Below are 15,389 nucleotides of genomic sequence, written 5' to 3' on the forward strand. Positions count from 1 at the left end.
CAGGTCGAGACAGCAATCGGGGTGAGGACCCCACACACCCGCACAGCCCTCACGCTATCCCGGTGCGGGATAGCGCAGGTGACGTCCCCGCCCCTTATACCCCAATTGCCATCTCGATCTGTCGTGTACTATAGGTACATACAATATACGGGACCCTGACAACATTTGATCCTTTTTCTGAGCAGTCGTGTGATTATAATATAGAAAAGAAATGAAAATAATATTTAAAAATAAAAAGCATTTTACTGTTTGGAAAAACTGCTGTGACATCGTCTTATAGAGAGTGTACTATTAATTAAAAACTAAAAGAGTAAGTACAAAGTTTAAACTATAAGATAGTTTATGGGCCGAGGCGTGAAGTCTGCATTTCTGCCATGTACCTACCACCTACACCATTAAACACTACAACTATTTCTCGTCAGTAGTTACATTATAACTACTACATTCTCGTAATTAGTTCAGTTTAAAACAAGGTGATGGATTCGATTTGGATGCCCAAATCGAATGCTTCTAATATTATTAAAATATTTGGTGTTATTAAATAATATTTTTATTATAAATATATAGACTAGCTGATGACCGCAACTTCGTCCGCTTGGAATTAGGTTTTTTAAAAATCCCGTGGGAAACCTTTGATTTTCCGGGATAAAAAGTAGCTTATGTCACTTTGCAGGTCTTTATCTATACCCATGCAAAAAATCACGTCAATCCGTAGCACCGTTGCGACGTAATTGAAGGACAAACCAACAAACCAATAAACCAGCGAACCAACAAACCAACAAATACACTTTCGCATTTAGTCCAGCTATACCCACGTATTCAGTCACGTATATATTTATAATGGAAATCACTCGCCATAGTCTAAACGCTAAAATATTTTGATTCAATTTATTAGGAATATCACAACAATAAATCACAGAGGTGTGTGAAATGTTTAAAATATCAGTGCCTTAGGACTTCGCGCCTAACATCAATTTCTATTTGCCGGATTCCAGCAGACGAGCCTGACACCTGAGCCTTTTCTTTACCTGTTACGCACGAAATTTCATAATAATACCCAAGTCATCCCTTTTCCACGATACATGTTTGGTTTTGTGTATATTGAGTAACAGGCGTGAACGAAAAAATGGAACGCTATCCTTTGCGACGGTTTCTCTTGTTATTTTATACAACCTAAATCAACGGTCGTTCTCATACCTACTTAGGTAGACCACGATGACACAATGTGGTAAATTATTCCACAGTTTAACATAAAACCTGCTTAGTAATGGAAAATGTGCTGAAAATGCGAAAATAAATATAGTAATCGCTCCATTTTGTTTCAATGCAGGTATACGTTTAAACCCTTCATTCCATATGTAGGTACATTATTATTTTAAAGTACAAAATGATAACGCAAAACAACTTTAAAAGGTGTAAAGAGAAACATACATTTACGCTTTCAGAACGTGGCAAAGTGAGCAATGATATAAAAGTGCACTTGCCTTCAAGCAATCGCATAAACACTTTTGCGGAACCATTTTGGGTATTGCGTACATTTTTCTTCCCCGATCGTACATGAGGCAAACAAATGGTTTCCGTTTAGGAAATAACACTAAAAGTAGGCACATTTGAAACTGCCACTTAAATCTTCAGATCCTCGATCGCCATTTCTCTTAGCGTCTTAACGGTCTAGCGCAGTGATTCCCAAAGTGTCCGCCTATACGCCCTTCGGAGCCGCAGCTTCCTCCAAACACCGTAAATTATGAAACTACTATCACTGAGACAATCAGTACCCTTATTATAAATGCGAAAGTGTGTTTGTTTGTTGGTTTGTTGGTTTGTTGGTTTACTGGTTTGTTGGTTTGTTGGTTTGTTGGTTTGTTGGTTTGTCCTTCAATCACGTCGCAATGGTACAACGGATTGACGTGATTTTTTGCATGGGTATAGATAAAGACCTGCAGAGTGACATAGGCTACTTTTTATCCCGGAAAATAAAAGAGTTCCCACGGGATTTTTAAAAAACCTAATTCCACGCAGATGAAGTCGCGGGCATCAGCTAGTAATATAAATATTTGAAAGTTCTTATTATTATATGTAAGTATTTTTCTGGTGGCTCGATTAGGAATTTGCCGCGGACACACGGCTTTTAAGTATTTTTCCTTTTAATGTAAGCATGATCTTATGGTTACCATCATCAAATGCTGCTCCGTGATCGTTGAATCCTTTGTAAAAGATTAAGTACGTACATTGATCGGACCATATCTCTAAAAGAAACGAATGGTGAATTTTTATGAATCAAAAAATTAAGTTTTCTATAACCAATCTGAGTAAAGTAATAGTTTGTTTGAGATCAGCTATCTTAAACGAATGGGTAACGGCTGGGTGTGGGCCAAAGTCTAAAAACCTAAGCTTGATAACCAGCAGGTTCGACTGCATATTATGTGAACCAATGCTGCATGGTATTAGCTGGTCTAAAAACCTTCCGGTTGTGTTTGGCATAACTTGAGTTTTTTTATTTACTAGGTCCTTATAGTACCTTTATGTTGTCTTCGTTGCTTGAAATAAACTTTTTATTTAATAAAAGTATCATTATATAATTTATACTTCTTCTTTGATCAAGTCAACGTGTTCGTAACTTTATACTGATACGTTTGGAGTGATAATTCGTATCTGCAACCGCTCGTCCCCTCCTCCCCGTCCCGGAGCGCGCTTCGAACAATCAATCACGTGTTCCTTTGCAGGCGTGATTACCATAAACTTCCCGTTTTAACAGCACCCAGAGCTTCTTCTAAGCATTATCGATCTCTCCGAACCCATTTTTATTCCTTCTATTTATCAACTTCTCTTTGTAAAGATCCCTTTTCATTGAAACTTGCAATTGGCAACTTGTAGGTCTGAATTTGGAAATTTGCTACACCCTCTTTTTTTCAAAGATTTACCTAAGTTTATATTGAACTAACTGATGTCCACGACTTCGTCTACGTGGATTTAGGTTTTTAGAACCCTCCTCCTCCACGTCTTTAACTATACCCGTGCAAAAAATCACGTCAATCCGTTGTGAGTTGTAAGGTGAAAAAAAGACAAAAAACAAACAAATTTTTGCATTTATAATACGGGTAGTGCTGGTTATTTTGATTTTCGCGTGTTGTGGTTTGAAAACTGCGTACATTTCCGTCTGAAGATTTCGTTGTAGTACCTGTAGCAATTTACATTTGAATCTGGATCTTCGTATCAAATTCCGAGAAATACACTCTCAAGATGTTAGATTAAAATATATACAGATCCTACCTAAATTTCTGAAAAACTTTACAACGAAGAACAACTTTATAATAAAAGGTTTCCTCAATATTAGATGTTTCACGAATAAGGTCAACTCGAAGGTTGAACACGCCTAAATGAAGAATCCCGAAATGTTAATAGAATGCGAGGAAATAGAAAGCGCCTGTACTTCAGCTCTACTCTGTCATGTCGCATTGTCATTAATAATAGAGTCCAAACCATGATAGGCACCGCTGTCGGGTTTCAAATGCAGTACTTGTCTCAAACAGGATTTCAACATTCACTTCGTAACTCTGAAATACGGAGACTACAAATGATTTGTGTAAAATATGAAGTTTATGATATTAATTAGGTACATTATTAAGAACTTAAAACAGTTTATAAGGCTCCAATGTCCAATTAAGCTGTAAAAGCTTGTTCTACACGGTTAGGAACAATCAAACGGCCGCGAAGTTTTTAACTTAAAATTTATAAGTTCGATTATAATCTAACGCCAATCGCTAGTCGAACAACCACCCAATTTCCTATGTACCTACACTATATAAATTTAATGGTTATAATGCACACACGGCACGCAATTCCCGAGTGACGCAACTAACTTGAAGCGACGCAAAGACGTAAATTATGGCTCAACAGGCCTTTCCGGCCGTTAACGATTTCGCCTCGAACTTAAATTTGAAGCGTGAAAGAAAATTAATTAATCACAGGTGGCGCGGCAAGGCGCCGCCCGCTCACATACGTTCATATCGACCGAATTGAAGGTACCTACTACATTTAGCTGTAATAACTACTTGCCAATATTGTACTGAACTCTATACTTTTCACCTATTACGCACTCATCCGATTTGAGTCCGTGAAAATACGGATATAAAAAACTCGGACCAAACTCGGATATTGCTTACGCATTCATCAGATCTCTGATCCAAATAAGATATGTCAAAGAAGTTCACTGAATAGCTTGTATTCAGTGGACTTCTTTGACATAAATACGCGTTAAAACAGACTAGGTACAAAGATATTAGTGCAAGGTTTAGGCACCTTTTGACACCTACAAGCCTGTTTTGAAATATGGCGGCCCGTTACCAGGGTTGAATCTTTTATGCAATAGGTAATTTGAAAATATTGGCAACGTAATACAAATACGACATTAAACATTGATCAAAATTCAAGTCTTCTAATGCATCAGGATTTTGAGCACTTTCTGATATAACACGTAATGATAGGAAGTTTTTATTAAAGTAAGGTAAATTCACCATTAGGATACCCAAATAAATATTAGTTAAGTCACCCTGAAAGCTTAGAAATGTATTCGACGCCCATATCTTGCCGGACAATGAGTCCTGTGAACCGCGCCATATGGCTGGATAGCGTGCGACAAACGATCGAAGTAGAGCACTTTTGAGGTGCTTTTTTGTAGGTACAAGTGTGGTTGCGTAAGAAAGCAATAATAGTGAAGGCGAGCATCATCAATAAAGGCCATACGTTAGGGCAGGCCGGTTCATTACTGCGCTCCGTGCGCGTCGTCTCCACGTTCCCATTACGTGGGAGTTAGGAGACGCGCGCGGCGATAAATAGCGGCAGAGGAGCCCTGCTTTATTTCTCGTGCACAATTTCATTTACATTAGAGGTGCTGAACTGAGTTTCCTCCCGAGAGTCATATGAAAGTCGCGTACAGATTCATGCAAAACAAGTTACGAGCGGCGGGGCCACGTGCCGCAAGCCTTAATCTAGTCCGTGGCGGTCTGACGCGGCGCCGCCGCGCTCCGACCCACTTAATTGCTACTAATTGCTACAGCTTATAATATGTACGTACAATGTAAACCAGCGCCGACTATAGAGATATTAATTTCAAAACACCATTACGGTATTTATCCTGTTGAACTAACGTATAAAGAAAACGTTCACTTAGAAAATGTAATCCAGATAATAACGTTACCCGATAAGATTGGATTTGCCTTTATGGCGCTCGTCCGTAATGTAAACTTGACCAATGAATTTTCATTACCTAATGAAAGCAGAGGGCGTCTGACAGAGAAAAGAGATGCTACATCGCCGGCCGTAGAAACATCCAATTTCGCAAATTGAAGCTGCATTAACGCACACGTAACGGATGCCGACATTCCACAATTATGTACTTAAATGCAAATCGCTCTCATAAGTAGTCTTTAATACCACTTTTTTAGATCCAGTACATCGTTTGCATTTTCATTTGGAATTCGTGGAGGAATTCATTCTTGAAGCGTTTCAATTGGTACATGGAAACACTTTTATAGGGGTTTCGCTCGGCGTCTCCACCTAATATTATACAAATTTCATTATTGCACGTTTCAATTGACTAAACGGTGTGGTGGCCGTCTCCGCCGGTCGTTTACGGTCGTTTTATACTTTTTGTAGTACATTCGAGTGGCTCTTAAGCTTGATACGAATTAGTTAAGCAACGAGTCCACGGTAATCTCATCTGCTTACAATTGCAAACGGCCGCTAACACTGCTGAGTAGTTGCCAATACGCATTTTGTTTGCTTTGCTCTCCATTTAACTATTATTTTTTGAGTGCTATTTGCCAAGTTGCGCAATTACCTGAGCTACTTTGCGTTGTAATATTGCCTCACCTACTCTTTATAGAGTTCAATTGCCTAATGATCTCTCTCTACCTTATACAGTAAACTATGCTTAGAATATACCTATAGAAACTCAAAAGAAAAGCAAATGTTTGACATTGGTATATTCTCTTAAAATATGATGGCAAACAAAGATTAAATTTTTACATTTACTCATCCAAAAGTTCTCGTCGTTCCAAGTCAAAGTAAAGCCTTATAATTTTTGACAATCATTTGTATAAGCAAAGTAGAAAGAATTTGTTTATTTAAAAACAAATATTCGTTAAATTAGCATATTTAAGTTTATTGGTTCACTGAAGGTTCACTGTTTTGCTTTGTTGTATATTCAGCGCGATTTATCAAAATAAATGGTTCTTTATTTCTTTCAAAGTATGTTTAGCAAAGAAATCCTTAACAAATCGGTTCATTAAAATCCAGTTCGAGTGCCTCCTTTTACTGAAATCGTTATTCAGAATATTCGATTTAAGAACGAAGAAATTATTCTCAGGAGTTTAAATAACTCGATCAATTTTCTAGAAATAGCTAATTGTGGCGCACGCGTTCTAGCGCGGTAAATCTTGCAGGCATATGCCTTACGCCAGCCACAATGTCTCTTAATATTTGATGCCTGACTAACACTTCTATAACATGTTACTAGGCTAACATAATATTAAATTCACCAATTATTCCCCTGCCTTAAATATATTAGTGTTGCTGTTGTAGGTACCTATTTTAAAAGAGACTTAGTTTTAATAATGTTTAAATTTATTTCTTTTAGATTTTACCTCTTCAAAAATGTAAAATGAAATCGGCGAATATGGAATGATAGTTCATTTCACATAACAACACGTATCAAATATAACGTACGTCAACACGTATATCTAAAAAAATACAGAATATGGACATATAAAAGTAGGTATGCTAGATGAGCTATGTCATCCAAAATGACAGTTGTTTTTGTGCAGATTCAAAGCACCCTTCCAAGAGTACCTACCGGGAATTAAAATTGACACTGTGTCCAATGGTTTTTGTGTTGACACTATGTATATGAACGGATTCCTCATCACTAACATTTAGTTCCAAGTACGCTGCTATCAGTTCCAAAAAGGCAATAATCAAGTTGCTTTAATAACAGATCGGCAAAAGCAAGTCCAGCGTACCTACTTATATTAGTAGGGGTCAGTGTCTGAAAAGCTCTATTTACACTGTTGAATGTATGTCTTTAATTTAAAGGGAAATTCACAGGCTTATCTTTAATTTGTATGTTAAGGAGAGTACATAAGCCTACATAAATTACACCGAAAAAACCTCTTACGATTAAGGTTTTGCAAAGTCACAGACGTTAGCCTTCTAAAAGCATATTGATTACTTTACTTTTCCACTTTTGCCGTATACATTTTGCTTAGTTTAGTATAAAGTTACTAAGTTTTCAGACATGCGTCTAATGCAGATGATAAAGTATAAGATTACAACATTTTCATTGACTTTTAAGTTTTAACATGACTACGAGCGGAGTCAAAAGTTTATAAGTTAAACATAAAAGCGGACTGGAATTTCATTAATTTAAGAGTGAGAAATTACGTAAATGGATTTTTAACGAATGCACTCGGTGTGCGAAAATAATTTCACACGGCATCAGGCTGTCACACGCGACTATCTAGAAATTTATTTCCAAGCAATGTTTGAATATAAAAGCTTCGCGAAACACACGAGTGGCTGGAGGGCTATCTGTAAAGCGTTGCAGGTAACGTTACCGCTTATCGAAGACGGGCGACGCGACAACTCGATCGTATATCTGATTTGAATTTCACGCATTACGGCCCATAGCACCCCTCCTTCCTTTCTCCGCGCCCCCTTGGTAAACACTCGCTACACTTTAAACGTTCGTAGTAGAACGTCGCGTCGGCTAACGTTTATCTTCCTTGGAACAACAGTTACGTAAATATGAGAAGATTTTAAAGAGCAGAGCATTTCATTAGCGGTGACCTGTTGAGCGTAAGTTTGAAGACTGAAGGAGCATTTAGTACAAGAGTTAATTTTGTTTTCAAGCAGTGTTGTGGCAGTTTTTAAAGAAGTTCGTTCATTAGCATAGAAATCCACCAGTCAGCTACTGTGCCGTTTCTTGTATGGTTTATATTAATATAATATAAGAAATCATAGAATATCCACACTAATATTATAAATGTGAAAGTGTGTCTGTCTGTCTGTTTGCTAGGTTTTCACGGCCCAACAGTTTAATCGATTTTGATGAAATTTGGTACAGAGTCAGCTTACTGTCCCTTTCTATCCCGGAAAACCAAAAAGTTCCCACGGGATTCTTAAAGGGATTCTAAAAGTTTAACCGATTTGTATGAAATTTGGTACAGATATAGCTTGCGTCCCGGAAATTGATATGGCCATCTTTTTATACCGGAAAATCAAAGAGTTTCTACAGGATTTAAAAAAAATCCTAAATCCACGCGGACAAAGTCGCGGGCATCACCTAGATGTTAATAAAATAATGTATCCATTCAATTTAAATATAAGAATATTATCTGAAGAGAAGTCTGCCCATCCACATTTGGCTCATGTAGTGAAGTACGGCATTCTCATTCTGAAAGGAGGCCCGTTCTCTGTAGTGAGCCGGTGATAGATTGACAATGATGATGAATCAATGCAAAAACAGCTTCGAGAATCGTTTATTTATTAGTGCCCTAGTGCCATAGCCATGATAAGACTGCAAGATGAAAGTAATTCATTAATTATCTTAAAATAACAAATCGTTTCTTTATACACACTCTAACGCGACGGGAACAAAGGATTTTAGCATTAAAGAAGCTTGGTAAAAGGGGCACAGTAACATACCTACACAAGGTACATTAATATAGCTGTATTTGTAAAGCTCTCACCTAGTCTCCGGTTCCCACGCTCCGCCTTCCGTTTAACGGCAATCAGGGCCAAGCTACGACGCTCTGTCAATACCAAGGCGAAAGGTTTCTCTGATAAACTTATCTCAGCCTCCCCTCCCGCGCTTCGCCGATCCGTCTTCGTTTATCTCTCACGTACGTAGGCATGTCCTTACGATATTCACATTTCGCACCATGTGATTCGTGTAGGTACTTAAGCAATCTAATACAAATCCCTTCCAAATCATCGTGTTTGCATTTTTTATGATTTCAAAGTGAATTCTACTTCAAAGTAGATACATGTATGGGTGAGTTGTAACAACGCAGGTATATTGAATGTTTGCCTTAGTCAATCGACGTTGACCTAAGCCTAATAACTTATGATACTAAGACCTGCCTCGCCGGATGATTGAAATGTAGAGGGACAAAATTGGTCCGTTTACTTGCCACTTTGCTTCCTTGTTGAGCCATCGATCTACGTTATTACATCCAATATCAGATGGCAATCTTTAACTCTATGCAGAAATATTAACATAGCTATGTACCTATACCTATGAATTGTCATCATCATCAACCCATCACCGGCCCACTTTCTTCACTCTGGACTGGTACCCGCACTTAAAACCAGCCCAATACTGAGCACGGGTTTGCTCTCAGAATAAGAATGGTTTGGGGCATAGTCCACCGCACTGGCCAAGTGTGGATTGGCAGACTTCACACACCTTTAAAAGCATTATGGAGAACTTTCAGACATGTAGGTTTCCTCGCGACGTTTTTCTCACCATTATAAGCAAGTGATATTTAATTTCTTAAAACGCACAAAACTCCGAAAAGTAGAGTGCGTTTGCGGAATCAAAGCCCCGACCACCCGAATAGGAGCCCAACGTCATAACCAATAGGCTACATCGCTTACCTGAAGTTATGGTAAAAATAATGTTAAATCTAGGCTTTATGGACAAAATCCAGGGTGGGTACGACTATAAAGATATTAGAGAAAGATCAATGACACATTTTTACCTATGTAGGTAGATTCTATCGCAATATTTTGTCCTCTTATAAAACATGTCTGTTTGGCCGGTTGCCCGAAGTCTGCAGGAATTTGAAAGGAAACAGAAATTTCAGTTTAAGAAAACAAACGCAAAATCTTATAAAATGCAGTTAATGTCAACACACATGCGAACAAGTTCGGTAAACATATACTGTACTTTCAAGAAGTTCAGCTTTATTTTGTAGTTTCTTGAATCGTGCAACGCTCGACAGGAATCTGTAACGGTATACATAGGTACTAATGTTAAAACTTCCACCATTTAGTAATTCTGCACAAGCAATGAAATAACATTGTCGCCAGAAAACAATGTAGAACATCTATTCGATGTTGTTTTGCAGGCGTTAGACCTCTTTGTTTCTTTCCTTTAATGATTCCGTATTGATTTTAACATACTAACTTCTATAACTGTGGTATACAAGCTGTTAGGATAATGCCCGTAACATCCCGGCAAGCTAAGGTGAGGACAAATATGTTGATGTGCCGAAAAAATTATGTGCCTCGTAGCTTGATGCCCGTGGGAGATATGAAGAATTTGTTTGAAACTCCAGTGTAACAGCCCTGCAAGCAGCTGATCGGGGAACTGAATTTGTAAAAAAACTTCCGTGTACTTGAAGGCGTGTTTGACCATTTTGTCAAGTAACAGAGACAACGAAAGAATCTATATCACTATTTGGTACTGTAGTACATACTTCATATTTTTTCATGTTATATGATTTATTAAACAAGCTGTATATTTATAATAATATTTATTTGTAAGAAAATAATAGATATTCATTACTGTTTATCTGTCTTCTAAGACTCTAGAGGTAATCAGTATGTAGAAAATTCCAATGAAAGGGGATAACGAAATCGGTTTACATATTACAATCTACTCCAGAATTATTTTATCACTCTTTTATGTGTCGACACATTTTTATAGGACCGTAAAGGTGAATTAAAAAAACATCAACCGAGCAGCCGCATATTTTGTAAGCGTATCAACGAAGAAAAGGTTGTAACAGCGACTTACTAACGCAAAATTCTTTATAGAACACACATATTACATTTTAATGTTTGTGTAGTTGTAATCGTAATCTTCTTCAGGCAAATTAAATGTTCTTAGAATATTATTTTATGAGCTTTGGGGTTGTTGAAAGTGTAATCTATTTATTCAGTTGGTACTTAACCACATACTGATCTTGCATTCCGTACCATTCATCAAGTCACAGGCGTCTTCGTATAAGTTATTTTTGCTATCATCATCATCATGATCAATCCATCGCCGGCTCACTACCAAGCACGGGTCTCCTCTCAGAATGAGAAGGGTTTTGGCTATGGTCTACCACGCTGGCCAAGTGCGGATTAGCAGACTTCACACACCTTTGAGAACATTATGAATGATCAGGTGTGCAGGTTTCCTCACGACGTTTTCCTTCGCCGTTTAGGCAACTGATATTTAATTGTTAAGAGTTAGTTTAATTAAGTTGAGTTTTGCTATAGAAATATTAATATAGTTTAAATTTCCATGTACAATTTATTTTTCGTCAAAAAAACTCATAAATAATTTTATCTTACCTATAAAGGAATTGCCAAAAGCAATGGAGTAAAAATTTAATGACTGCTTTCATGTGCGCATTAATACCACTCGAACCGCGAGTGATCAGCAAAGGTGGCGAAGTATGAAACGCGGTGTTTTCCAGCGAAACAATTAAATTTCGCACACATCGATGGGATTAAGGGCACAATTTGAGGGCGGGAAGGCTCAAGTTCAAGCGGCAGTAAGCTTCAGCCTATAGCGTCTTAAGTCCGCTCGGTTAAACTGAGATCTTTGCGTCGATGTCGGATACTCGATCGGATTCAATCGATATAACGTCGGGGGCCCGTCTACCTAGCAGGGCTAAATACAATTTACCTTTGTTATTTTTCGTGTCATTAAACTGCGTCGCGATTTCGAACGCTCGATCGGGATTGCGAACTCCGATGCGAATTGTTTGTGAGCTTTTGTTTCCCACTCCGGTCGCCAGCGACGCGACATCAATTAACGTCGGATCCCGAACGAAATTTTCTTCATGGCCGTTCGTATTATTCAAGATAGATTTAATAGAATTATTATAGACTGCGAAATAAGGCCAAATATTCAAATTCAATTATCCTCTCTTTTTCAGAGAGAAAAGTGTGTAAATCGATTTGGAAATTGAAGCTTCGGTAAATGTCGGACAAATCTAATTCATGCGCTATCACTTATGGTGACATTTGTCAAGCATGCCCCTCGTTTGCGTGCTACTGAACAAATGGGGATGACCACGTCGCTGCCGTAGGCTCTGGTTCATTTGTAAAGCTTTAACGGCAGTGACAAATTGCGAAACTCTCTACTTTTATGTTGCAAACGATCGAAGAATACCGAATGTATGGAATAATTTACGCCTATTATTTTCACGATGCCACGCCATAACTATTAATAGTTGACATTTAAAAAAAAGGGAAAAGTTTTTATGGGCGTTAAATCAATCTTTAATCTAAACACTGTATAAAACCCGTATGTCAGTACTCGTCTGTAATCTAAGCTTTCAAGTTCAGCATCACGTGTTGATTATTCAGCCTTATCTAGGCATAAAACTTGGTGGAAAGACACTCAACACGTTGGAGCCTCACACTCACTTCCCCGCGTTAATGCAAAAGCACGTAGTTTCATGTCGACGTAGAAAGTTGTGCAAAGTGCACAAAGTGTGCGAACGCCGCGGCAAGGCCTTCATTTGTCGGCTCATGACGTCCGCGTGACAAATGTGGACGGGACTTTATGCACCGTACGTACAACGAGAACGCGTCGCGATTATGCACGGCGATGAAAAATGTAGCTCCGAGTTTTAGTCCGTCTGCCAAGCGGTTTTTAACGTAACAATTTGTCATGAAACATCTATGTGTTCTATGCATGTGTTCTTTAAAAGCTCGCGAGTTTTAGGAGACATTTTTGTATAGATATAACAATAGAGACCGCTTCTTACAAATTCAAGTATGTACCTGCTTATCTATTGCTACATTGTTATTTTGTGTATACTTAGTAAATATTTTTATATGTTAAATATTTGTTTAAGTATTTACATATAATACATCTTTATGACCTCTTCTGTCCACTTTTCATCTTTTTCTTTTAACTGTTACTAATTTTTGGAATGAATAAATAAAATGAAAGAATGGCACTTTTTTGGATGGTAAAATATCTATTCATTCTATTTTTTTAATCATTCAAATGAAACAAAAGACATAAAAAAGTGGTCTGTATCGACGGTTTTTAGATAATTTAAGCCTATGTACTTTTCTACACGGGTTTCACTTGGTAGCAAAATTTCAGAGGTTAGGGTTAACGTAGATTGGGTAATTTATATCTGCCTCCAGCCTCCCTCCCAAGTGAGGTAGGAGATACAAGCTCTGGAAGAGAACCATGCCTTTCGTTAAAATTGCTTAATGGATCGATTAAATGTTGAGTTTAATTATAAGATACATTAATTTACCTAATCGTCGCTGTTTTTAACATCCGTTAATGATCTTCTTAAGGTGACGCAGGACGCTCGACCGAAATTGGCAGCGCATGTGGGTAACATGTTTGCTTTTCACTTGACATTGTATGGGAAAGTTGAGAGGCACGATGATTTTCACTGAAATCAAGCGCGCGAAAAGGGTTTAGGAAAAGTATTTTTGAGAAAAAACTGCTGAATTTATGTTTGCAAAGTAAAGTTATTTCAAGTTATGAATAAATAAACTACGTCTAATGATAAATTGATTTAGAATTTTCATACCCCTAATCTTATTTATTTAAATCCAAAGTTGTCATTAATTTAGTGTTAAAATAAGAATCTTTTGAGCCTCGTAACTTTTAAATCAATATTTTTTTCAATGTTTTATATATCAATAAACCTAGATAATCACGAGATAAATCGATATAATTCATAGTTTTGTGCACACAATATCGAATATTGTTGTAATTTCCCTCCTACGTTTGTATGAAGAAAGCACTGAACTGAGTCCCCTTAAGAGAAGTACCTAACCCTAGCGCACTCTCCAGCACATTCCATACAAACGTAGGTTATTCCATTTGAATATTAACCAATTAAATTTGAAAATCAATGATTTACTTTAGCTAGATCATCATCATCAACAAATAGACGTCCACTGCTGGACGTAGGTCTCTTGTAGGGACTTCCTCACGCCACCGTCTTGCACCTCCTGAATCCAGCTGCTCTCTGCGACTCGTCTGATGTCGTCCGTTCACCTAGTGGGGGAGAGGGGGTCTTCCAACGCTGCGCCGTCCAGTGCGAGGTCACTATTCCAGCACGTTGGGACCCCAACGTCTACTGGTTTTCCGAACGATGTGCCCTGCCCATAGCCACTTCAGCTTCGCAACCCATTGAGTTATTTCGGTTTCTCTAGTTCTCCTATGAATCTGCATGAAGTCACGGGCATCATCTAGTAAAATATGAAACATGAAATTCAAATAATTTCAAATCATAGGAAGTGTACCATAATAATCATTTAGATTTTATCGTTCTGCCTAATGAGTATTCAATGTTAAGCCCTTTGACTTGATAAAGTATATTAAAATTCAATTTGTGAGTCGAACCGTGAAGCAGAACGGATTGTCGACTGATTTTGTCACCCCCTTTTCTTCCATAATTTTGCGACTCACCCAATTCTGCGATGATATTTACTTAATGCTGTCAAGTACAATGCTAGCAATTAATTCTTCAACATTGCCATCCATTAGGATTCGTGAGCTCCCAAAACAACTGCTATTTTTTTTTATTTTAACATAAGTATTATACATTTTTGATGATTTTTATACAATTAAAGTTTGGAATAATCTCATAAAGCTATACGAATTTTCATACAGTTTTAACCAATAGAGAGACCGATTTTCTAAGAAGGCTTTAATTTACGAGCTACCTATTTATCTCTCAGTAAATGCAACTAATTATACATAAATTTGAAAACATACATCTTATAATTGATTTAAATACCTAACAAAATTGTATTATTACTGTAGGTATGTTCTTCATGAAAAAAATAATTAAACCAATGCGTCATTTTTAATTCTGATATTTAATGTACGAAAACAAGCAGTAATTTTGACCCTATAAGACCCATTCGGGATAACCAGTAGTTCTTGTCAATCATCCGCTCTTTTTAGTTATTACCAATGCAAAAATAATTATTACGTCGATGCGTTACTTTAGTACCTACCTACCGCGTGAAAGAAGGGCAAACCTACAAACACAAAATTTGCACTATTGATAGAGAATGCAAAACTGACAACGATCTGCATTGTTTCAGGTGGAATGCAAAAAAGCACAACCGAAAGAAGTCATGCTTCCCGCGAACTTGGCGAAGACGAGAGCCGCCGGACGCGGTGCCTACGGTGAGTTGCTAGGTAGCGCCGTGGCAGCCGGCGCCGTTCGGTACGCTCCTTACCCCGTCCATGCGCCCGCGCAGCTCCTAGTGACGGGCGCGGGCGCTACCGGCGCCGCCGCCATGTACCGCCGCGCGCTCGCCGCCCTGCGCCCCACTCCGCGCCCTCCACGACCCACTCTGACCCCTATCACCATTCCACCCCTCGCCTACTCTGT

General features: G+C 38.1%; 1 protein-coding gene across 10 annotated transcripts in view; it reads left to right on the forward strand.

Annotated features, from left to right (window-relative positions):
- Window positions 1-15,389, forward strand: part of Rbp6 (RNA-binding protein 6) — a 703,560-nt gene that overhangs the window by 654,558 nt on the left and 33,613 nt on the right. For all 10 annotated transcript variants that reach the window (XM_069509333.1, XM_069509334.1, XM_069509332.1 and 7 more), the window contains one exon: window positions 15,097-15,181. In XM_069509333.1, the coding sequence (XP_069365434.1) occupies window positions 15,097-15,181 (85 nt within the window). The remainder of the gene's footprint in view (window positions 1-15,096; window positions 15,182-15,389) is intronic.

The sequence above is a fragment of the Maniola hyperantus genome, chromosome 3, assembly GCF_902806685.2.
Source record: "Maniola hyperantus chromosome 3, iAphHyp1.2, whole genome shotgun sequence".
Classification (NCBI taxonomy): domain Eukaryota; kingdom Metazoa; phylum Arthropoda; class Insecta; order Lepidoptera; family Nymphalidae; genus Maniola; species Maniola hyperantus.